Here is a 24,789-nt window from a genome sequence, read left to right on the forward strand (position 1 = left end):
GTGGTCTTCCGTTACCCTCTTGAAAGAAAAAACAAGTCTTCGGTTACCTATAAAAGTACCAAAAAAAAAAAAGGTATTGTGGTGAACCACTGAAACGGTACTTATGTAAAATATTCTATTGTAGCCGTCGGATTGGTATACACAGCCATGGGCATGTGGTGATGGCCATAGGACTATGAACTCTCAACTAAAAATCCTTTAACCCAATAAAGGATAAAAAATCAGTAATTTGGAATTTTCTTCTGTACGACAAGATGAAGTAGACAACACTTCACATCCAATTTGTTCATCCTATACATCCTTGGATCAGAATCTTTCATTTAAATTTTCAAAAAATCCTATGATCCATCATGAACTATGCTCTACCTTATCATTACCTAATAAAGAAAGATTCTAAAATGGTGACTTATGGTAAGGGTCTATGGTTTTTTCTCTACACCTGGAGTCTCTCCCACAGTAACCCAAATGCCGCTACTGCACTAACCTCGGCTTTGAATCTAACGACACTTCTCTCACTTCTTCTCTAGTTCATCATCTCTGCGAATCCTATACTCTTTTAACCTTCCAAGAATCCGATTTTCCTAATCTTTTCTTATATTCTTATCCAGTTCTTCAGATTTTATCGTTTCTGATTATTCTCTTGACACTTCTTTGTTTTGGGATTGAATTTGTGACTTTCTTCTTCAGTTTTGCAGTTATTTTCTTATGTAATTTTCTAGGTATTGTTCCTTCCTTCTGTGTTCTTCTTTTTCTTTAATTCGACTTTGGGAAAGTTTTGGATATAGTTTTTTTTGCGTTCTTCACCTGCAACTCTGGGTGGGTCGGCGCAAAATCGTGTTTTTTTACCTTCCCATGGCTGTCGTCAGAGGGAAATATGGGAGATTTTGAGGTTAACGAGGAAGAGAGGTCAATCAATCTTTGCGAAACTGTCCGAAAGTCGATGCCAATGGAGAATTCACCTGTGTTGCTCGGCACAAAAGGTTTAATTAAGAAACATGAATTTGTTAGAGTTATTATCCAATGTCTTTACTCCCTAGGTTATAGAAAGTCAGCATCTCAATTGGAATCTGAATCTGGAATTTCTTACAAATCATCGGAATTCATGTTGCTGGAATCCCAAATTCTTAATGCGAATTGGAATGATTGTATCTCCACTCTTGTTGCACTCGAGGATTTGGTAGAAGAAATTCGGGCTTCAGCTTCCTTCTTAATCTTCAGGCAGTGTGTGCTGGAATGCTTGAACCGTGGGGACGACTTCTCAGCTTTGGCTGTTCTGAGAAAACACATTTCTGCATTGGGGGGAGACAGTGAGAAGGTATACAAGCTTGTGTCTAGTATCATTTCTTCAGAGGAGAATGAGTTGGGTAGCATGGATGATAGTCATATTAGAGAATTGAGATTGAGGATGTTGGATGAATTGGAGAGGTTGCTTCCTCCACCAATTGCTGTGCCTGAGAGAAGATTGGAACAGTTGGTTGATGTGGCGCTTACTACTCAGATGGATTCTTGTATCTACCACAACTCGTCCGATGCAATTTCACTGTACGAGGACCATTGCTGCGGCCGTGATCAAATCCCTACAGAGACTGTGCAGGTGAGCTTTAATTTTCTTCTACTATTCTGTTTGGTGTTTGCTAAGAATAACTCAAAAGAAGTGTATAACTTTTAGAATTTTCTTAGCAGTTAAATGTCAAGCTTTCAAAATGCTCTGATAGAATTTGTGGTAGATGGTGTATCAATTAATTGATGTCAAGTATTTACGATTGGTACATCTCTGGGCATAAAGTTTTATTCTTGAAAACTGATTTTTTATTAAAAATAATGAAGGAATTAACAAGAGGGTTTGAGGAGGCCCCCAACAACAAAGAGTCTTCAAAATAGTGGCAAAAACAATTTTGGCAGCAGTAGAAGTACTCAATTTCTGGCTCAGTTATCTCTATCTCTACATGTAACACTTTGTTTGTAGATTTATTTAGAGTGAGTACACTCTAGAGCATTTTATTGGTGTAGATGATGACTCACATGTCTCTTTTCCTCGCTTCTAACTAATGAGGTAAGTTCCATAAATTATGTGAAATTAAGGAGTAGGTCCCATGTACCCTGCCACCCTCTCCCTCTCCCCCAACCAAAAAAAAGGGGGGGGGGTAGAATCATGGACTATGCCCCTGGTCCTTATGGAGTTGTACAGGGAAATAAGTATTTCTAACTAGGAAAGAAAGCAGTTGATCATACAAAGTTCATTATAGTTAGGAGTATATTTGATATAGCTACATTGAGCAGGAGGAAGTTCAGAAGTGATAGCTTGAGTGAGATCTTAAAGGACAACGGCTTGGTTAGAATGTTATTATTCTCAATATTCAAATATGTAAATAGTTGAATATGCCATTTTAGAAAGTATTGTGTGCCTAGGCACAAACTTTAGAAGAAAACTGAATTGGAAAGCATTCATGTTAAGAGTGGGTATAAGGAAAAAATTTAAAATGCCAATGATCATATTACCAGAAGACTTTAATCAGTGGATAAGAATCAAGATTCTCCACAAAAATCAATATTTATTTAAAATACATGATATATATGCTGAACACAACATACATTAATGAGCTGTGAGCTTTTGCCAGGTTGAATATCAAGTATTGGGATCCGATAGGGTGGATTAGCCAATCTGGATAATGTAGACTAGGATACGGTCTAGCCAAGTCTCAACTGCAAGAACTTTAAATCAAAGAACAACCAGATTACACCCAACACAAACCACTATAATCAAACCAACAGAAAATAGAAGTAACAGTAGCAACGATTTCAGAAAACCAGTAGCAATTAGGTCAGACCAGTGTGAGTCAGATAGGACCAAACCAGGGACTGAAATCAGTATAAATAAATGCAAGCAACTTGTGTTCAATGATCAGTATCATAAAACAGCAGTAACAAATAACCCAGGCCAACCGATATCAGTTCATGTTAGGCCAGATCACTAGAAGACAAAAATCTGGTGATTTTAAATATCTCACCATTGGCTGAACAGAATAAGCCAGAAAGTCGATTGATGCTTAGTTGGACAGAGGGGAACAATTGACCAGAATATTGGAGCAAACTGATGGCTGGACTGATCCCAACAGTAGGGACCGACTGTCTCTGTTGACAGAAAATCTGGGCAGAATCAGAGATATAAATACCTGGATTGTTGGCAGTAGTAGACGTTGAAATAACTTGAGAATAAAAGAAAAAAAACACTTGTAGAACCACCTGGGCTTTCCATCGCAAGGCGTTGTTCAGATCAAACACCAGCCCCATTGTTCTTGATCAAACACAAGAAGCATCTCAGCTGAGACATTGCAGTAGCAACAACAGAGTTTTTTTTGTTCTTAAAATCGTGGGGCTTAATGGGAGCCCTCTTATTTATTTATAATAATGATGGGGGGGGGTGATTACAATTTAGTAACTTCAAAGTTGCTAAAAAACTGAAATAAAGATTACTAACATCTAGTTACTAAATCTGGAAAAGTAAACTAGGAAATAAAACAATTGGAATTAGAAACTAACTTATGACTGAAAATTAGAAACTAACTAATGAAACTAGTGAACCCCATCACAACCCAACTAAAAAGGAAACTAACTAGTAATCCCGTACTCAATCTTAGTGCCCCTCTTTTAGACCTATAAAAGTGGCCCAATGCATTCCAAACCACATGGACTGAAGGCCCAACACATATACAACCCAACCCTAGGCTTATTCCTAATAGAACAAGCCTATTTTGGTTATTAATCTGCATCACTAGATCAGGATCAGTATCTAGAATCCAGATTTTCTGGCAGTGATCCATCTGCTAAAGGCCAATATCACCAATCTTCCTAGGAATATCATCTAGGATCAAGCTGGATTGGGGTTGGAAATTTCTGATCTGATCTGTGTTACCAAGTTTTAAAACCTGAGCTGACTGCCCTAATGATTTTGTATAACTTGGTCTATGATTGGCTGCTGTGAAGTGGTGAGGGTATTCCGTAACTTTAGTTGGTCATTATAGCCCAACAATATGGAAGATTTTGAGTGATGGGCTTCTGGATGAGGCCTATGTGAATATCTTAATAGGGACTTTTGAGCTTATGCTGAACCTGCATGCAGCCCAGCCCATTGGAAAAGTGCTTATTCTTGTTGGTCTCCTTTTAAGTTAGGATTTTTGAGAGGATACCATCTTTGAATATCGATCTGTCTTCTGTGTTGGGGATTAAAGAAAGCAAAGCTGATGTACAGCCCCTGTACTTAGGCCCTCTTATTTGTCTTTTAAAGGGAGCCATCTCTTTCTATTCTTTGTTAGTGAAAATAATTTTAGTAGTGGGTTGGCTGCGCATAGTTTTCAACTGGTTGCCTAGGCGGGCCCCGTGGATGCCTTGGTCACCTTGATGGTTTCTTCTTGCATCTAGGCCCCCACCAACGCCTTGGGATGCCAAGCCTGACCAGATCAGGCAAGTTTTAACAAAGTTACATTATTCAAACAACTATGGAAGAGTTATGCCAGCTAGTGTCTAGGAAATGGAATCTAAGTTGCAACATAAACTACGAGGAATTAGGTTTTGATTTTGACCTTAATTTAAGTCCTGATTGAAATTAACATATATTTGCTGAAATTCTGAAATCTATACAAATTTAGTAACCATTTGAAAAAAGTCAATGAGTTTTGGCCAATGCTATTTTATGAATGAATAACCATCCTTGAAAGGATTGCATGTGCAGTCATTTAAAATAGTAGTTTCATGAAGTTTTGCATACGTTAAACATAAAAAAAGTTCATTCTAGGAAAATATAGTTGCTGAACAGCAACAGTCATGGTTACCAATTAACACATCTAAAGCACTAGAAGTTACAGCCAATACATGCAAACGTAGAACCATGATAACTGATATGTGATTTGATTTAAGAAGCTTCATGCCAAAAATTATCACAAGGGGGGGGGGGCATTTCACCATTCTGAAACTAGTGGTATCGGTACTGGGCTTTTCTATCAGGGCTAAATCACCTCAGAAGTATAGGGCCTTTAGGGCCGGGTATTTCTCTTTATATGCTAAAGCATATGCGGAGGTACCACCTCCAGTAGCATAGCTAAGTTAGTACCATAGGTGAAGGCAGCATGGAAGCTTAGAATGCAATTCGATACAAACAAACACTGCTTTTTAATCAATAATGCTTTTATTGTGAAAACAAAGAATGGGAAAATGACACAACCTTCTCACAATGGGGATAGAAGGCACCAAATCCACTCTGAAGCTATGAGGAGAAAACATAAATGACAATGGAAAATGCTAAAAACTCATATTTCTGAAAAACAAAAAGTTTGCTGTTTACAAAAATTTAAGTTAGGGAATTCAAAATGTAATGCAATTAATGTTTGTGCGTTAGTCACTAGTGTTGCATAATTAGTAGTGAAATTTCATTCATCAAACATTAAAAGTATCGGAATTTTACAGGCTATAATAAATAGTTTTGCCCCTTGAAAGGTAGGGAGTACATTTTAGGGATTTGATCGTGTTCAGGGTTTAGCATAGAAGTTCCCGTAGGAGATTCGGTATGTATAATAAATACAATTAAAATTCGGGCAGATTAAGGTGCAAAAAAAAGTAAAGTTTAGTTTGCAGTATAAAAATAAAATGATGTAGATCAAATCGATGGAAGATGATCTGCTGAATCAACAACTAAGATAGACTTCGAAACAACTAAAAAAAAACTATTCTATGTATCTATCATACATTATTACCATACATCAAAGTTACAATGTATAAATTAAATGCCAAAAATATAGATCAAACCACATCCAATGATGGTGATCATGCTCTTGCATTATTCCTCCTTGTTTGAAAAAACTTGCCCTCGAGTTTTGTACAACGGGAGGATATTCAAAGTAAGGTTGTCAATTTTAGGAGTGACTCGACCTTTTAAACCCTGACATGGACCGATTAATAAACATGTCGGGCTCAAGCCCTACCCTTTATAATTGCTCGTTCCCAGTGCAAGGGTTTAACCTGATGGTCATCCGACCTGATGCAGTTGCACGATGGACTTAGGAAAAAAAAAAAATATCTTTGATTTGATTTTCTTTTGTTTTAGAAACAATTTCCTTTGAAATTAGCTAGCTTCTAATTTTAGAATAGTTTCCTTTTCAGTAGTTGCCATTAATTGTTTGATTTTCCCTTTATATTGGATATGTAAACGATGGCGAAGTTTTAGATTTGAAGTTTTTTTGAACAAAATTGAATGTTTTGCTTGGCTGAATATGAACTGCCGTGACCCCCATCTCTCTCGTTTCTGATTTTTCTCTCCTTTTATTTTCTTTTTCCCTTCTTAGCTTCTCCTTCTTCTTGCTGGTTTTCTCTTTCCTACCCTCTATTCTCTGTTCACGACCTCATCACTGGGCTTTGTTCCTCTTCTCTGCTGGGGTGATTTCAGAAAACAAAAGAGGGTTTACCGGAACTCCTCCGACAGAGTTCTATTTGCATTCCAGTTCTGGTTGAAGGAGAACCTCCTGCCTGCGATCCATACCCTTGTCCATTGCTCTCCAAAGTACCCAGGAATCACAAGAGTTGAAGTCAGTGGCAGACCATACCTGCAACTATCGCTGGTTCCAAGATTCAGACTTTATATTCCAAGTATTTGCTTGAATCTTTGAACTGTACTGGTTAGGATTGATCCAACAGGCTTGGCGACATTAAATCTGGAATTTCAGAACTGTTGAGGCTTGATTTCTGTTGGCTGAAGCTTGATTCTTCATGTTCCACTGGTTTCTGGTTCTCACGACAAGGAGACGAAGACTGAAAATCGTGGGCTGCTGTTTAGGTCTTTTAAAACCCTGGTTTGACCATACTACCCTCAATTTTATTTCCTTATTATCTCTTGTCCTATTTTCTCCCTGGTTCCTAAATTACCCTTTTACTAGCATATTGTAGCTTGGCTTTTAGTTTCATCTAATTACGAGTCTGCCACTCGTTTCTAAGTTGTGCCATAAATTACAGTACTGCCACTGGTTTATTTATATTAAATTATTTGTTGATTGTGGGCCCATAAGCGATCCGATTCCTACTGTTGGAACCCGGATCCGCATCACGACCGTTTGCAAGCCCGACCTACTAGCCCAACCATAGGGATAGGCATGCTAGCGGGATTTTAGCCATAGGATTTGGTAATCTTAGATACAACAGTTGGATCAAGGGAAAAGATCCAAACCTTCAATCCTCCACCGCTGCTACACCAGTTTTCTCCACTCTTTCTGTCTCCTTGCTGCTCTGCAACTGCTCTATTTCGATTTCATCCAAAAGAAAAAAATTGATCTGTGACGCAGCTTGATTTGAGTCCTGACTTTGAGACATCTAAAGGCGGGGAGGGGCATAGGAGAGAGAGAGATATGAATCAGTTATGATTTCATCCCCCAATTTTTATTTTTATTTTATTTTTAAATTTATTTATGACCCTTTTTCTCATTTGCAGTTTAAACATTAACTTTTGTTCTCTTCCTATCAAAACAGTGATGGATCTGTTACGATTTCATCTAAAAAAAATACTGATCTATGATGACGCTCATTTGCAGTTTAAACATCATTAACTTTTTTCCATCCCATCAAAACAGAGATGAAAATGTCTGATTTTAATTGTAATTTGATTGGGATGTGAATTAAGATGTCTAAACTATACCTTATAATGGAGATGTTAGGGATTTTATGTGGATTAAACAATAAGGGGAATATCTGTGAACTGGATTATTGATGTTCCGTCAACTGCAAGGTTCAAGATTTCTTAATCATAACATGAGGTAAGGTCCTTCTAGAGAGGTCTCTTGTGGAAGCAAACAGGGAAAGGGAGAAGAGATTCTTCAAAGGTTTTCTTTAAGCAGATTTGGCCAATTGTTGCCGTTGTATTGTTTTTCTATTTTCTTACTTGATTGGAGTTCCCATAGAGAGAGGGCAGGTGGGGGCCATGTAGAGGAGGGATGAGAGAGAGACGCAATGGGGATTGAAGAATTTTTCGAAAGGAGGGGGAACCAGAGACGGACATGAAGGAGAAAGGTAGAAGAAAAAGGGCTTTGGAGTGGCGGTGTTGGGAATGTTATGAAGGTAACGTTTACGAATGGATGTGATCCTTTCGATTTCATCTAACGGCCAATAGATGCTGTAATACCTTATTCCTAGGTAATCCGCTAGCATGCCCAGCCTTTTCCCACACACACATATATATATATATATATATATATGTTTTTTCTAAAGTCCAAGACAAATTCTAAGTAAAAGTTAAGGATCAAGAAAAAAATTAGAAGATAAATGGTTCATTAGCCAATTTTAGGCTCGTTTTGGTTGATTATTAGATGTTTGATTATGGCTCGAAGCCCAAATGACCATTTATAAAACGTACCGTGCTCACCTACGTAATCGGGTGATCATGGTGCAAGCCAAAAATATGATGGGGCCCCAGTTAGGCTTGACTGAGCCTGACCGGCTGACAATTCAATGCACGATCAATATCCATCTTCTTTGACCTAGTGAAACTGATGTCAAACCATGATCCAACTATATAAATTAGTGACAAGGAGTCCATTGTCTAATATGCAGCTTGGAAGCACAAGATCAATTGGAACCATTTTATTCTCCTCCACAAGTTGATCTTCAACAGTTAGCGGTGCCACCTCATCCTCTATCATCAGTGGATCCTTTTTTTCTTCCACTCACTGCTTAACACTAAGTTTAGTTTATTGAAGGAAGATTCCATAATATCGGATGAGATTAGAAATTTGTTCTTAAATTCCTTGTACTGTTGTCGAGTCTCTTCTAGATTTGCTTCAAACTTTTGCAATTTCTCTTGCATGACTTGAAGTTGTTGGCGTACAACAAACAAGAGAGTAGTATCTATGATATCTGTGGCCAGGTATGGCTCTGATATCAAGTTGATGCAAATCAAATCGATAGAAGATTACCTACTGGTAAAAGATAAAACTGTTGCTGAGGATACACACGAGCAAATACGACTTCAATTGATGACTTGAGCATATCTTAATGACAATCTCCCTCTCATGGTAGCAAATCAGAACATATAATAAATAAAATTTCCAACTAAGAGCATCAACAACCAAAATGAGGAACCTGCGATAATTTAACAAACACGAAACCAGATTGTCAGCGGAACAAAGGGGAGGTACCAGCTTGATATGGATTCCCTCAACCCAATCCATTGACTCCACAACTCCAACCAAAATTAGAATAGGAAACTAACTCTAACTAATTTGGTAATTGGAGAACATACAGTAATGACAAAGAAGAGTTGAGACGAATATTTCCAATTCCCTTAACTATAACAATAGATCCATTAGCTAACGTGACAGTAGCAAAAGACTCTTTAAAAGAGGAGAATACCTGACATATCAGACATATGATCTGATGCTCCTGGATCAATTATCCAGGGTCGGGAAGGGGAAGAAAAACATGCAGTAGCATTACTTGTCTGGATAGAAGTAGCAATGGAAGGCTGAGGAGACGGAGTTTGAGATTGAGTATACCATGCAAATTCTTCATGTGTCATCTTGATCATTTTACCTTCAGATTGTCTAGGTTGAGAAGATTCAGTAATTGTGCTGAATTGGAAAACTGTTTTTTATGAGGTTTGCCATTAAATTTCCAGCAAAACCATTGGATATTTCTTGAATTATTACAATGGTGGCATGTTCGTGTTGTCCCTGAACCTGATGCAGATAAGTCACTTAATGGGCTTATTTTATTGCAAATAAGATAAAATAAGCCTTAGGTTGGGTTATGTATGTGTTGGGGCTTTGATCCTATGGGATTTCTTTGTAGTGGGCCACTTTAATGGGCCTAGAATATGGGTAGAAAGTAGGAAAACGGAATTTAATTCGTTAGTTTAGTTCGAGTCTTGTTTTGAGTCTATTTCCTTTGTTATTTCAGTTTTCTAGTTAGTTTATGTTTCCCAATTAGTTAAGGATTGGGTTAGGCCTTTCATTTTTAGTGTTTGAGTTAGTTTTTAGTTTTCAATATAAGTTTGTAAGGGGCTACAACATTTAAGACGAATTTGATTGGATGAAAAAAAAAAAAAAGCTGTGTCGGAGAACTGTGAGATGCAGTGTTGTGAGAGACAACTTGGGTGAGTTGCCTTAGGGAAGAGTGAAATGCTCGACCCAACCTATTCTCCTACCCCATTCTTCCCTTCATTATCTTATTTCTGTTTTGTTCATACTATCTGATTTTTTATTGAATTTACTAAAGATCCTACCTGGGATTGGATCACTTGTGAACCAATCTTACATTATTTGGTATCAAAGCCTTCCCAAACCAAGGATGGAGCCACATGATTTTTGGAGAAATGTTACGTCATACATGTTCCTCGATTGGGTAAAAGAATTGAACGTCTACTTCGATTCCTGCAACCTGACAGAGGCACAACAACAACAAAGCTTAGCCTTATCCCAACTAAATGGGGTCGGCTACATGGATCCGCAGGCATTTGAAAAAGAAAAAAATGACTTTGGGGCATCCCAATCATGAACAATCGGAAACTCGGATCCTGGCCCTCAAGATAGCCCTGTTAGATGCTATACTCGGGTGAAGACTTAACTTTTGCATGGCTCTTTCAACTAACTCGTCAATGGTCATTTTTGGTCTGCCCCAAGCCCTTTTAGCTCCATACATCTGCATCTGGTCACTCTGTACTGGGGCATCAAAGGCCCTCCTTTAGACAGGACCAAACCATCGTAATTGACATTCTCTGAGCTTATCTTGAATTGGGGCAACTTCCAAATCCGATATAATCTGGTCATTTCTTATTCTATCTCTCAGTGTTTTGCCACACATTCATCTCAACATCCTCATCTCGGCCACACTCAACTTATCTATGTTACGCTTCTTGACTGCCTAGCATTCTGCACCATACATCATAGCTGGTCTTATGGCAGTCCTGTAGAATTTTCCCTTGAGCTTTAGAGGAATACGTCGATTGCATAACACTCCAGACTCCCCTCTCCATTTCATCCATCCTACTTTAATTCTGTGGGAAACATCATCATCAATCTCACCTTCTTTGTTTAACATAGAGCCCAAATATCTGAAACAGTCACTTTGCGGGATCTCTCTCCCCTCAATTTTCACTTCCTCGCTATCAATCCTCGATCGACTGAAGTTACATTTCATATATTCTGTCTTCGTTATACTTATCTTGAGACCTCTCGATTCCAAAGTATATCTTCGTAGTTCCAACTTATCATTAATCTCTGGCACTGTTTCACCAACCAAAACAATATCATCTGCAAAAAGCATACGCCACGGGACCTTTCCTTGAATATTCGTGGTTAAATCATCCATGACAAGTGTAAATAGGTAGGGGCTCAAAGCGGATCCTTAATGTAACTCGATATTAATTGGGAATTCAACACCTTGGCCTCCCATAGATCTCACACTAGTCACCACATCTCCATACATGTCTTTAATTATATCCACGTAATTACTTGACACTTCTTTTTTCTCTAAAACTTGCCATATTAAATCTCTGTGAACCCTGTCATAGGCCTTTTCAAGGTCGATGAAGATCATATGGAGATCCCTCTTGTAAGTTCTGGCTTTTTCCATAAGTCTCCTAAGAAGGTAGATCGCTTCCGTAGTGGATCTCCCAATTACTGTTAATTGGGAACTCAACACCTTGGCCCCCCACAATGACTTCAATATGCTTACTCCTCCTCCTTTCTCTTGATAGACTTCTATCAGGGGGTAAAACAATAATTTCAGAGATTAAACAATATCAGAATTTAGGGCTTGAACAACCAATCGATTCTGAATATGAGTCTGATATCAGTAAATAACATAGAACAGCAAATCAGAATCAATAACAGTATATCAAGGTATAGAACTGTAGCTTAAGAAGAAACATGGGCAGAAATGGAAAACAGAAATATCTTAAGATCCAATGTTCAGAACTTGATGAAATTCAAATCGAGTCCTGGATTAGGGATCATGAACATATGTTAAAAATCTTAAGATGATCCAATGGTTGGTTTGCTTAATCTAAAAAAAATGTAATATGTGAACTTTTCGAAACTAGGGTTCTAGTTGCAGAAAAATAGAAGATACTTACTTGTTAATGGATGGAGAAGATGATGTAGAATAAGAATAAACAGAAATTAAACACCCAGGCTTCACACCGCAAGGTGGTTCGATTGGATCTAACAACAACCTACCTAGGTCTCACAAAAGGGGTTCCTTGATCAAACACAAGAGATTTCTTCAATGGAAGATAGCAAGCAAAGCTTTTCATTAATCAATTTTCTTGTACAATGCCGGCCTCCCTTACGAGCATATGTGAAAAACTCAAAATTATATTTAAGACACTAAAAAGGAAAGGTCTAACCCAATCCTTAACTAATTGGAAACCAAGAGATTTCTTCAATGGAAGATAGCAAGCAAAGCTTTTCATTAATCAATTTTCTTGTACAATGCCGGCCTCCCTTACAAGCATATGTAGAAAACTCAAAATTATATTTAAGACACTAAAAAGGAAAGGTCTAACCCAATCCTTAACTAATTGGAAACCTAAACTGACTAAGAAACTAAAATAATAAAGAAAACATTCTGAAAACAAGACTGAACTTATAGACTCCTAATCCAGCCTAATTCAAACACTTAATACAATAAAATAAAGAAATAAATACGTTAACTACTCCCGTATGCCTAAGGGCCCAACATGTATACAACCTAACCTTAGGCTTATTAATAATAAAGCAAGCCCATTTCGGTGATGAATCTGCATCATGAAGCCTTCGGTTATATCCCTTTCTTCCTCTTTCTATTGCACTGTAATCAGTTCCAGAAGGAAAGCTCCTCCTTCCATGGGCTACCATTGATGAGTTCTGGCTTCTGTTTTGTGTTTTATTTACTCCCCTTGTGAGCTCTTAATCTCCCTTACATTGCTTCCTAACTCCTTCATGTTTCAGGTCTTGCAATAGGAGCTGTTCTTCCTTTTCTTCTTCTAAATTTCAGTCTTCAATATCAGACCATCTAGCCATCAGTTGTGGATGAAATTTGGATATGTTGTTCCCTTCCCCTTCTACTCCATTCGATTATTTTAGTCCCATCGGACTGGTGGAAGGAGTTTTACCCTTCCTCCTGGTTTTCTCTTAGTTTCTATCTCTATTCATGCTTATTTTTCTTGATCTAACCATTATCTATCTTTGCTATTTTGACCATATACTCATCACATTAGAACCTCTGTTATATATAGGAAGCCCCATCAGATTTATGGTTTGCTAGTTATAATCCTTTTCAGTTTCTGTCCTATTTCTCGGTCTTAGGTTCACTGGGATTCTGGTTTCTTTAAGGTGTGCTAGTGTTTGTTATTTCAGCCTAGCTTACCTCATCAGTAAGGGCGCAAGGCAAAGCACAATGGCAAAAATCAAATACAAGATATAAATAGAGAGAGGGAGATAGAGATTGACACTATATTGAAAGTTCGTTCTGCACACTTGCCTACGTCCACTACCAAGAGATACACTCTTGGGATTTCCACTATCTTGATTACTTTCCAGTGGTAGTGATCAGACCTATTCACAATTGGTTTCTTAATTGGCACCAATCAAAGCTTCACATGTATTCCAAGGTCAGAATCAACTCAAGTGTTTCCCAGGCTCAAACTCGAACCCAGTAGTTTCAGGGCTCACTACTTTCAACCCAAACTTTCACAACAACTCTTACAATGAAGACTGTTTACAACACAAACCTCAAAAGATAAATTTACACGATGAAGAACACTAGACTGATTCTCAATAAGCTCTACAACCCCAAGATCAGATGTACAAATGAGGTCAAACGTCCTAATGAATCTCCCCTAAATAAAGGAGAAGGAATGACAGAAAATGTTATTTGGAGTCTCCAACAGCTCTTTATTGAGCAGAGCCGGTGAAGTGAAAAATAGCCGGTTGACCGCCTAACAAAAATGCCTAGAACTCCCTTCTCAGGAAACTTCTTCCTGTTTCAGGCCAGTGCAGTTGATCTTTTTGGGCTGGACAAGTCATGACCTTTGGCCAGTTGACCTCCAACTTGTGATGATCATCAAGTGTAGTCTAATTTACCAATATAAGCCCATAGATTCCCATTTTGGTCATAGGTAAATTCCCCAATTAAGGTCAAACTCTTTGGTCGAAGATGGGTGACTTATTGCGAGGTCCTTGTGATTTAAGAGCTATTTGAGAATCAATTACAACTTAGGAATGTAAAATGAATTACAAGTTGAAACTGATCCTAAGTCTTTACGTCAATGTTGAACATCCTTGAAGATGTCCTCGGCCAATTTGCTTTGAGGTGCTTGATCTTCATGACATGGTTCTTGAAGCTTGATCTCCAATGGTAGTGCTTCAACATTTATGGCTTGTCGTTCGAGCTTTTTGACTTAAGGTCTTCAGATTGAAGCTTGGCTCCCTGATTCCTTTCCACTTGCTTGGGCTTGCAAAATGCAAATCCTTGATGCTCAAGGATAGCAGTTGACCACTTAGGTTAAGTCTTTTTCGTCACACAAGTACAAGTTACTGATCACAAAAAAATCCGCTAAATATAATATCTCAACAAGTTGTTCATCCTGTCAGCCACTCTATGGTGCATTTGACTTGCTTGCAACAGGTGGGCTTTGTGAACTACTTCCTGTTGGCATATGAGTGGGCCTCAAGAGCTAGGACTTCCTCCAACCCCCCACCCACCAAAAAAAGTGTTGGAAGCATTTGTGCATCTTAACTTGTAGAAAAAAAAAAAAAAAAAAAAAACTCAATTTGCCAGGTTTTTTTTTTTTTTTTTTTTGTTTTTTCTTTTGGCCTTATATTAGAAAGGCTTTTCTTCTCCTTTTAGAGGAATCTTCTCTGACCCTTCTTCAACAAACTTCCTATTTAGCAAAAAGAAAAAATAATGAAATTTCATAGCTCTTGTTAGTGTATAAAAATACAGAGGCATGAGACTACGAATCAGGACTTCATGGTGCATAAGGCATAAGTTCGAACAAGTTAGGCCTTAGCCTCATGCTTCCAACAATTGTTGAAATGAGAAAAAGAAAGAGTGCTTATGCCAAAAAAAAAAAACTTTAGAGGTATGAATAAAACCACAAAACTGATGAAAGACTATAGGCTGAATAATTCAGGTGCACCCTAATATTTGATAAATGGGATCCCTTCTCCTAGTTCAAAGTCTTTGCAGGTGAATAAATAAATCTAAAAATATAAAATTATTAAATTTTGACAGCGGATATGGCAGTAAAATTTTGACGACAGTAGTTTGGTTCATCCATGGTCAGATGGGATAGGGGGGAGTTGGTCAATTAATTAGATTAGTCATATTTTACTACCATATCATTACATAGATGCAGCATTTGGTCTGATATTTCTCATTGCTGCAGATCTTATACCAACATGACAATGAAGTTTGGTTCGTGCAATTTTCAAATAATGGGGAATATTTGGCATCATCATCAAGTGACTGCACGGCCATCATATGGAAGGTATGGAACAAATCTGATATCTTATGGCTATATGTGCTAAGCAAGGAATAAAAACATTTTCTTTCTGTGTCTTCTCTCTCACTTTCTTCCTTCTTCTTCGGGTGCTTTGCTTGTCAAAGGATGTTAGTGGGTGAAGATAGGATTGTCCAAACTTATGCTTTTAACTATCAATACTCACTGAATTTACCTCATTAGCAAAGTTGTCATCTTTGAAGGACTATGCCTAATGTTGCCTTTTCACTGTAACATAAGAATTTTAACATGTAATAGAAGAAAATAGGTTTTAGTAAGTCTGCAGTTAGCCCTTGCTTCCAAAGCTTAACCTACTTCCATCTCCATGTGGCACCATTCTGACTTCAATGTCTGCACATTTTACCAATTTAGCAAATTGTCATACTTGAATGATTTCTATCAATGGCTTTTTCCATATCATGTTAAAATATCAATCGATTATGTTAAACATGCTTCAATCTCCATGTGATGCCATTCTTCCATTCCCATGTTATGCTTTTGGGGTATCAACACTCATGAACTGTATCGAGCTTGTGAGCTGACATCTTTGAAGTGCTACTCTTCATATGTCCTTATCCCTATATTTGTAGGACACTTCCTTCTTATAGATCTCTGATGTGCCCATGCCCTCAGGTGTTGTGTATGGAACTGCGTGGCCATGTCCTGACAACTTGGACTTGGCCATGCACATGTCCTATGTTACATGGGTTCAGGTACATAAGATGTGGTTGGTTGTAACAGAATATTCATTCAGCTAGCTCCCAAACTTGTTCTCTCCATGTTATGCCAATGCATTCTTAGGGTTGGCCACATTTTCTATCCACATGGGAGACTAGGAGAGGTCGACTAGCTGCGAATAGAAATACACTTTGCACAGCCACTGAAATCCTGAATCTTTTGTGTGATTGTTCTGCCAGGTATGGGAAGAAGGTGGTATATCGTTGAAGCACAGTCTGCGCAGCCACCAAAATCCTGTTTCATTTGTGGCATGGAGCCCTGATGACACAATGTTGCTGACATGTGGCAATGGAGAAGTGCTTAAGCTATGGGATGTGGAGACAGGCACATGTAAGCATACATTTGGTGAGCGGAGCCCCATTGTCAGCTCATGTGCATGGTTTCCTGACTCAAAGCGGCTGGTTTGTGGCAGCTCTGATCCTGACAAGTGCATCTACATGTGGGATCTTGAAGGCAACGAGCTTGAGGCATGGAGAGGGACAAGGGTACCCAAGGTCTTGGACCTTGCTGTGACACCAGATGGGCAACATCTGATCAGTGTCTTTTCTGAGAAAGAAATCCGGATATACAACTTCAAGATGAAATCTGAGCAGATCATTGCAGAGGAGCACACTATTACATCTCTTTCAGTTTCCAGAGATAGTGAATTTCTGATAGTCAATCTCAACAGCCAAGAGATCCATATGTGGGATGTTGCTGGGACATGGGACAAGCCATTGACGTATATGGGTCACAAGCAAGGGAGGTATGTGATCCGGTCTTGTTTTGGTGGGTCAAATTGCAGGTTCATCGCCAGTGGTAGTGAGAATTCACAGGTAACCTCTGCTTCTGAGACACTTTAATTTTAGCATTGTATTTGCTGATATTTGAATTTTCTAGTCACTGAACATTAAGGGAAAGGTCTCTTGCGCAATTTAATTTGTGAATTGTGGGAACTTCTCAACCTTAGGTTTTCTAAATAGTTAAAAGCCCCCCAAAAAAAAAAAAGATTTTTTTTGGATTTTTCTGCTTAAGTCCTTTCCTGCAGATATCTTGAGAGGCAGGCATCTTATATGATTTGAATGTTAGATCTTTCAAGCACCCATCCCTCAACCCCCCCCCCCCCCCACCCCAAAAAAAAAAAAAAAAAAAAACTCGTGGCATCAGCCTCTTCTTTTGAAAACCTACTGAACTTATATTGCTAACCTTGGGTGGTTGTTTGGAGACATGATCTTATTTTGCTGATGTATCATTTACATCCTTGTGTTAACATTGTCCTCGTATGGAATGTTTCTGATACATACAAGATGATGCATAGAGATGTAGTTATTTTTGTATCCATTGTAAGATAATTGGTTTATGCATTTTTGTGTATTAAGGTTACTGTTTTATTCATGTTGTGTTGCTGAGACATAAATGATGATGTTTTTTTGGGTGAATAAAATAATTCATTACCAAACGAAGAAGAGAACAAAATACAATCCCTAAAGAGGGGAGGGAGAAAGAAGCAAGACAAGCTCAAGGAGCATTACTATTCCTGATGATGAAGTTTGAAAGCTCTCAGGAATTTACAATGTGACAATTTCTAGGGGTGGAAATACAAGAGGACACACATAGAGAAACTTTTTCTTTGACATCAAAGAAGATGGAGCTCCAAATCTTATCTAGAGGGCAAGAGTTGGAGGTTCATTTCCTATGATTTTTTTCCATCCAAATCTGATTTAATGTAGCACAGAAGGCGAGTCTTCCCACAGTGTCACAAATGATCTTTCCTTGGAAGGTCATGTCCATCCAAATCCATTCACGATGGAAAGGGAGGATTGTCCTGGTAGATGGCCAGCATTTGCGAAGGATCCCTTCCCATATGGAAGAAGAAATGCTGCAAGTGAAGAAGAGGTGCTCTATAGTCTCCGTCTCAGTGCCATAGAGGATGCACAATGGTCCGTAGGAATACCTCTTTGGATGAGGAAGGAATTTGTGGGCAAAGACTTGGTGAATACTCTCCAAGCCAAGAAACTATGGTGGGGAATGTGGTTTTTGAACCAAATGAGGCGGTGCCATGCGGAGGTTGGGCACTGGGTCCTCACAAAATCCCAAGCTGCCTTAGAGGAGAAAGCCTTAGAAGACGAAGGCTTCTAGATGATAGTGTCTGGCCTAAGATGCTGAGATGCTGGGATGATTGGCAAGGAGTTCCAGATATCCTCAAACAGAGTCATAGAATGGACCGGAGGAGACCAGTTGCCGGAGGAGCGGATATCCGCCACAAGGGCAAACTTGGAGAGACCCGAATCATGGATCCTTCTGGCACTTAAGATGTGATATAAGGTTCCCATGGGGTGCCAAGGATCAAGCCAGAGAAAAGTGTTGGTGCCATTGCCAATCTGAGATGAAATAGCAGGAGCTATGATTGGTCTGATGGAAATAATTTTGCGCCAAACCCATGAGGCATCTGTAGGCATTTTGACAGTCCAGAAGGAATTGGCTTTGAGGGGGTTCGAATAGATCCAATCAACCCAGATGCTCTTCTTCTTGGAGATGATCTTCCAGGCTAGTTTTATGGTACCAGCCATATTAACATCCTTGATTCTTCTCAAGCCAAGGCCTCCTTCAGATTTGGGGAGACAGACTGCAACCCAGCTAATGGGACAGAGGAATCTAGAACACGCAGTCCCTTTCCACAGGAATGAAGCAAAGATGGACTCCATTTTGGAGATGATGGCTTCCGGCAAACCATAGATGCCCGCCCAAGAGATGTAGGAGGCTTGGAGAACCGATCTAATGAGCTCAAGCCGACCTGCATAAGAGAGGATCTTTCCTTTCCAGAGCTGGATCCACTTCCTGATGAGGTCAAGCATAGGGTAACAATGATGGGCAGTGAGCCTAGTTGGAATAAGAGGAAGCCCGAGATATTTCACTGGAAGATGCCCTTTGGTGAAGCCAGTTTGCTCTAGAATGGAGGCTTTGGCATCTTCAGATATCTCAGTCAAGAAAATGAGAGACCTAGCTGGATTAATATGAAGCCCCAACAGTGCAGCAAATTGGGAGAGACAGAGCATGATGTTTTCCAAGGACCCAGGACCAGCTTTGGAAAAGATCATCAGATCATCAGCAAAAGCAAGATGAGTAAGCTTCATGGCCTTACATTTAGGGATGGCGGAGATAAGGCTCGAATCTGAGGCCATTTGAAGGCTTTTTGAAAGGGCTTCCATAGCTAGGCAAAAGATGTATGGGGAAATGGGGCATCCCTATCTGATACGCACAGAGGAAGGGAAATAGCCAGCCGGGCTTCCATTCACCAAAACAGGGAATTTAGGAGAAGCTATGCAGTGATAAATCTAGTTGGTGAAAACTGGAGGGAACCCCATATTGTTGAAGACTGAAACAATGTAATTCCATCTCAGGGAGTCAAAAGCCTTGTGAATGTCTATTCTTCAAAAGGGCAGCTAAAGAGTGAGATTTCCTGTCAAAATCCTCTTTTACAATTTCATGGCAAAGCAGAATGTTATCCCCTATACTTCTTCCTGGGATGAAGGCTGATTGATTATTACTGACAAGGGAATCCACCACTAACTTGAGCCTGTTAGCAAGGATTTTTGCTATAAATTTGTAGATAAGATTACAAAGAGAGATTGGCCTGAAGTCCATCTCATCAGCTCTCTCTTTCTTTGGAATGAGGCAAAGAAAGGTATAACTGATCCCATTAACTTGACTAGGATTAAAGAAGAAATTCTTGACTGCTTTTGTCACATCCACTTTGAGAAGATCCTAAGAGGAAGAAAAAAAGCCCATGCTAAATCCGTTCGGACCAGGAGCCTTGTTAGCCTTATGAGAGAGGATGGCTGAAGTGATTTTTTCATCAGTGGGGATAGCCATGATGGAACCACCTAGGTTGTCAGGGATGGATTTGTTTAAGAGACCAGCAGGGATGGAGGGGGGTGGGGCCTGGCTCCATCTTAAACAAATTCTTGAAGTAGTCAACAGCAACACCCTTAATCTCATCCACTTTGTGCACTTGCCTGCCATCCAAAGTAGTCAACTTGGTGATGGAGTCGGTGTTGTTCTTGGCTTTCACGGATCTATGGAAGTAGGCAATGTTGGAATCACCAAGCTCAAGCCAATTAATCCTAGATTTCTGCCTCATGAAGCTCTCTTCTTGAGCAAGAAGGGTAAAGAGGTTGATTGCCATAGACTTCTCCTCACTGGCTAAGGAAGCATTGAGGTGATCATATTGAAGTTGGCTCTGGATGGAGGATAGCTTGTTCCTGTAATCATTAACTTGAGAAGATATATTCCCGAAGGAGTTAGTATTCCACGCTGTTAGAGCAGATTTGACATTCTTCAACTTTCTAGCCAAGGCAATAAGAGGGGTGGAAAAGGCATGGACAGGCTTCAGCTAGGCTTCTTTAACATTGGAGGGGTAGTCTGGGTGGGAGGTCCATATGTCGAAAACTTTAAATGGTTTAGGCCCAAATGAGGCATAAGGTTGGATTAGGAGCGAAATGGGGCTATGGTCATATATGTCAGAGGTTCCAAAAGTAGCATGGGAGGAGGGGAAGGCATTTAGCCAGGCTTCATTGACTAGGAATCTGTCCAGCTTTGAAGCAATTCTAGCCTGGCCCGATATCTTTTTATTCCAGGTATATTTACTTATTTAGAACCTGACCATCTAAGGTCATCAACAGTCGTGTCATCAAAGCATGAGTTTAAGGCATCCATATTCTCACTATCCAAGGTACCTCCACCTTGTTTTTCATGAGAAAATCTGATCATATTAAAATCTCTTCCAATACCCCATGGAGATTGCCCAATCTGGTTAGCCAAGAGTCTAAGGTCATTCCAAAGAGCAACCCTTTCAGCAGGCCTGTTGGAAGCATAGACAGAGGTAAGGAAAAAAGAGATGCTGGAAGCAGTATCTGTAATAGATAGGTGCAAGAATTGGGCAGAGGAAGAGATGTGAGTAACTTTGATCTTAGTGTCGTCCGACATAAAACAAATGCGCCCATTATGATGGTCATAATGGTTGGACAGAAAACGCCATCCCGGAGCAATAGTGGAGGAGATTTTGAACAAATTGGACTCTTTGAGATCAGTTTCCAAGATACAATAAAAGGAGGACTTGAGCTCTTTTATGAGCGCACGAACAGAGGTATGCTTGGAGGGGGAATTAAGGCCCCTAGCATTCCACAGCAGGCCGTGGGTCATTGGCCAAGGATAGAGAAAGGCATCAAAGGCTCACTGGAGGAGGAGCCGGTAATATCAAGAATAGGGCGAGACCTGCTTCTTCTTTGATAAGAGCGGTGAGGAGTAGGATGGGGGTTTGCAAGGCCAGGGGAGGTGGTGCAAGGCTGATGAGAGGAGGCAGCAGGTTTGCATTTTCTTTTTTTTCACATTTCTCTCGGAGATGGCAGGGAGGGGCTGGCTATCGAGCAGGGAAGATGAGGGAGGAGGAGGGTGAGTCAGGTCCGAAACCATATCCAGATCCGCAAGGTTCAGGACCTGGGTAGAAGGCAAAGGAATTGGCTCCACGGATTGGGCTGAAGGCGAGATGGTAGTTCCCAGATCTGCAGGGACCTGGGAGTGGGCAGAAGGCAAGGGAGTGGGTAAGTGGGCTGGAGAATGGTTTGAAGGTGTAATGGGTTCCAATGTCATATTGGGTTGCTCAGTGGGCCTGGATAGACATGTCTCTCCCATGGGAGTGGGCCCAATAGCATCTGCCCTTGCAAAGCCCAAGGATCTCAAGTGGGAATCCACACTATCACGTGCCTCCATCGGGGTTAAAGCCAAATGAGGGGGGGAGGTTGCAGACGTCTCCTTCAGGGTTTCCTTTGGCAGCAAATGAGAAGGCGGGGTCGAGTCCTCTCTGTCTGACATATATCTCTTTCAGAGTACGATGAATCGGCATCGGAAGAAGAGCTCGAAGAGCTAGACGGAGGAGAGGAACTATCGTCAGAGCTTGCAGAGGACTCATCGGCTGAGGGGGAGCTTTCTTCACAGGCAACAGTTTTTGAAGGAAAAGCTTACGTGTCAACATCAGTCGAACCGACAATTAGGAGGGAGTCACCGATGTTGTCAGCCACATCAGTCAAGGCTGCAAATCGGTTTTGACCATCGTGCAAGGACCGATCGTTGCCCTGAGATTTCTTTGTTGGGATAGGCGGCCGTCCAGCGATGGCGACCCTAGAAGGTTTCCTTCCTCTTCTATTCCGACCTCTGCCTCTCACCGAAGGACGAAAGGAAGATGATTGCCGGCCAATTTCGGTCATCAGAGAGAGGTCACAGTGAAGAAGGGGTCTAGCAAAGTCTGCATGTGAGTTAAGTAAAGGTTCCAGGGAGGCTGCCGACAAACACGACCTTGAGTCATGGCCGAACACTTTGCAAAGAGTGCAGTGGGGGGGGGCTTCCATTCATATAGAATCTACTGCTGGAAGTGGAAATCCTCTCCATCTTGGATAGAGATGGAGGAAGGAAGAGCAACAATGGCATCAACTTCAACGCAGATACGCACGAAATCAAGACGACCTTTTTTACAAGTTCTGGCGTCTGAACACACCGGAGTTCCAATAACATAACCAATAGCGCTTAGCCTCTCGGAGCACCAGAAGTGGAGAGGTAAGCCTGGGAGGGAGACCCAGATAGCAATAGAAGAGAGGTCCACCCCGATTAAGGAGCAGGTGACAGTGCCAAGGCATGAGGAACATTGGACTTTTCCCCCCACCCTCCAAATACCTCCTTCCAGAATTCTCAGCCTATCCTGTTTGTTTGAGAACCTAAACAGGAAGAAGCCATGGTCAAGAAGGAGAGTATCTACAAAGCCTACAGGGCGCAATTGCTTCGAGAGGGACAGCTTAACCAGGTGAAATGGCGGTCTCTTCCCCAAGAAATGACCCACAAGGGAGTTCTGCCATTGAGTTGCTTCAGAATCAAGAAGGCCCTTGGGGCAAACAGCAACTCGAGAATCCCCAAGGATAGTGGAAGGGACGAAGTTCAGAGAAAGGCTGTCGGGTGGAGAGGTGGGGGACAACTTGAAATGAGAGTTCCATGGAGCATCGAGAGGGGGACGCAAAGGTGAAAGTGAGGTTGTCGGAGAAGGAGCAACGGGAGAAGGGGAAGAATCCGGCAGGTGGGCCGCAACCGAGGGTCCGGCCATCAGAGGCAACCGCTGCTACCACAACCCGGTCCGGCCATGAAAAATTGGTGGATTTACCAAGAGACTTTGTTTGGCTAGCTTCGTCTCCATTAAACTAGAGTTACTGGATTGAGTTCAAAGTTGAATTGGAAAGTCTTTTTTTTTTGTTGTGAGTAAGGTGCACATCGAAAACCCACGAGACTGCGGACATGTCCGAGTCTCTTTGCCGTGAGGTTTTCCGGACTATACCATGCGAGTGAAGTTAACGACGGATCGCACGCCGGGTTTTAAGAGTTATGTTGGACTTCTGAGCTGATAACGACCGTTCGGCATTACCCTAATTGGCCCCATGGGCTCGGCGGGGCGTCCGCAAGTTTAAAACGACAGGTATGAGTTTTGGTTAAACCCTTCCCAATTCACACCCCGGATAAATGATGATGTTATTTATTCAGCGTGTTAAGATTTCCACTTTATGTTGTATTCAGCATGCAATATGAGCCATGGGGTTATTTGTGCAGCTTCCACGTACCATGTGGTTGACTCATTTTGTTCATGCATTCTTGTGTGTATACTTGATGTTGTCAGTTTGGTGGTGGAACAACCGTAGTAGCAAATTAGTTCCCTGGAGGATTGCAGATTGCTTCCTCCACCTAACCCCACCCCCACCACCCCCCCCCCCCCCCCAAAAAAAAATACTAATCTTTTGAGGAAGTCTAGGGGGAATTGGAGAATTAGAAATTCAAAATGAGTCGCTTCTAGATTCCTTTGTATTAGAAGAATTTTAAGACCAGAACTCCAAAATAAAAATGTCATGGATTTTGAAAATCAGATGTTAATGTGGAATGGCACTACTTCATTGATCTGGATTCAATTTACTTGATTCGATATGTGTGTATAGTGCTGCTAAATGCAGGATTTTCAGTTCACCTCGATAATTGTATCATCCATGCATGCCTCAATGCATTTTGCTACAAGCATGTAGGTGTCCATGAATTCTAAATTTTGATGACCACTAGTTCTAAGTGCATATCAATGGCAGGTTTACATCTGGAACCGGAAAAGCAACAAGCCAATCGAGATATTGTCAGGCCATTCATCAACGGTAAATTGTGTGAGCTGGAACCCTACAAGGCCTCAAATGTTGGCATCTGCTAGTGATGATCATACGATCCGGATATGGGGACCAAGCAGAAAGAAGGAAAACCTTGAGATGTCAGAGACATGAAACCGAACCCATTTCATGAACAGATGTGTAGATACTGTAACGATTTTTGTGTAGGGTTTTGTTTAGTATTTTTTGTTCTGACTCCTACCTCATGACGTAGTCTTTCATGCACTTGTAAATTTTAGGTTTCCTCCTTTCTGCCCCCAAATTTTGATATGGTTTTGTAAATCCTGTTTCAATTCAAGTGACCTGGCCCATTTTTCA

The 24,789-nt window shown here is 40.5% G+C and overlaps 1 protein-coding gene across 1 annotated transcript; it reads left to right on the plus strand.

Annotated features, from left to right (window-relative positions):
- Positions 1–447: 447 nt before the first annotated feature.
- On the plus strand, positions 448–24,789 carry LOC122089264 (WD repeat-containing protein WDS homolog). The gene is made up of 4 exons (XM_042658853.1): positions 448–1,594; positions 15,404–15,505; positions 16,435–17,070; positions 24,400–24,789. Exons 1-4 carry the CDS (start codon positions 875–877, stop codon positions 24,583–24,585), a joined length of 1,644 nt encoding a protein of 547 aa, XP_042514787.1. The 5' UTR covers positions 448–874; the 3' UTR covers positions 24,586–24,789.

This window comes from Macadamia integrifolia, chromosome 9 (genome assembly GCF_013358625.1).
Source record: "Macadamia integrifolia cultivar HAES 741 chromosome 9, SCU_Mint_v3, whole genome shotgun sequence".
NCBI classification, from domain to species: Eukaryota; Viridiplantae; Streptophyta; class Magnoliopsida; order Proteales; family Proteaceae; genus Macadamia; species Macadamia integrifolia.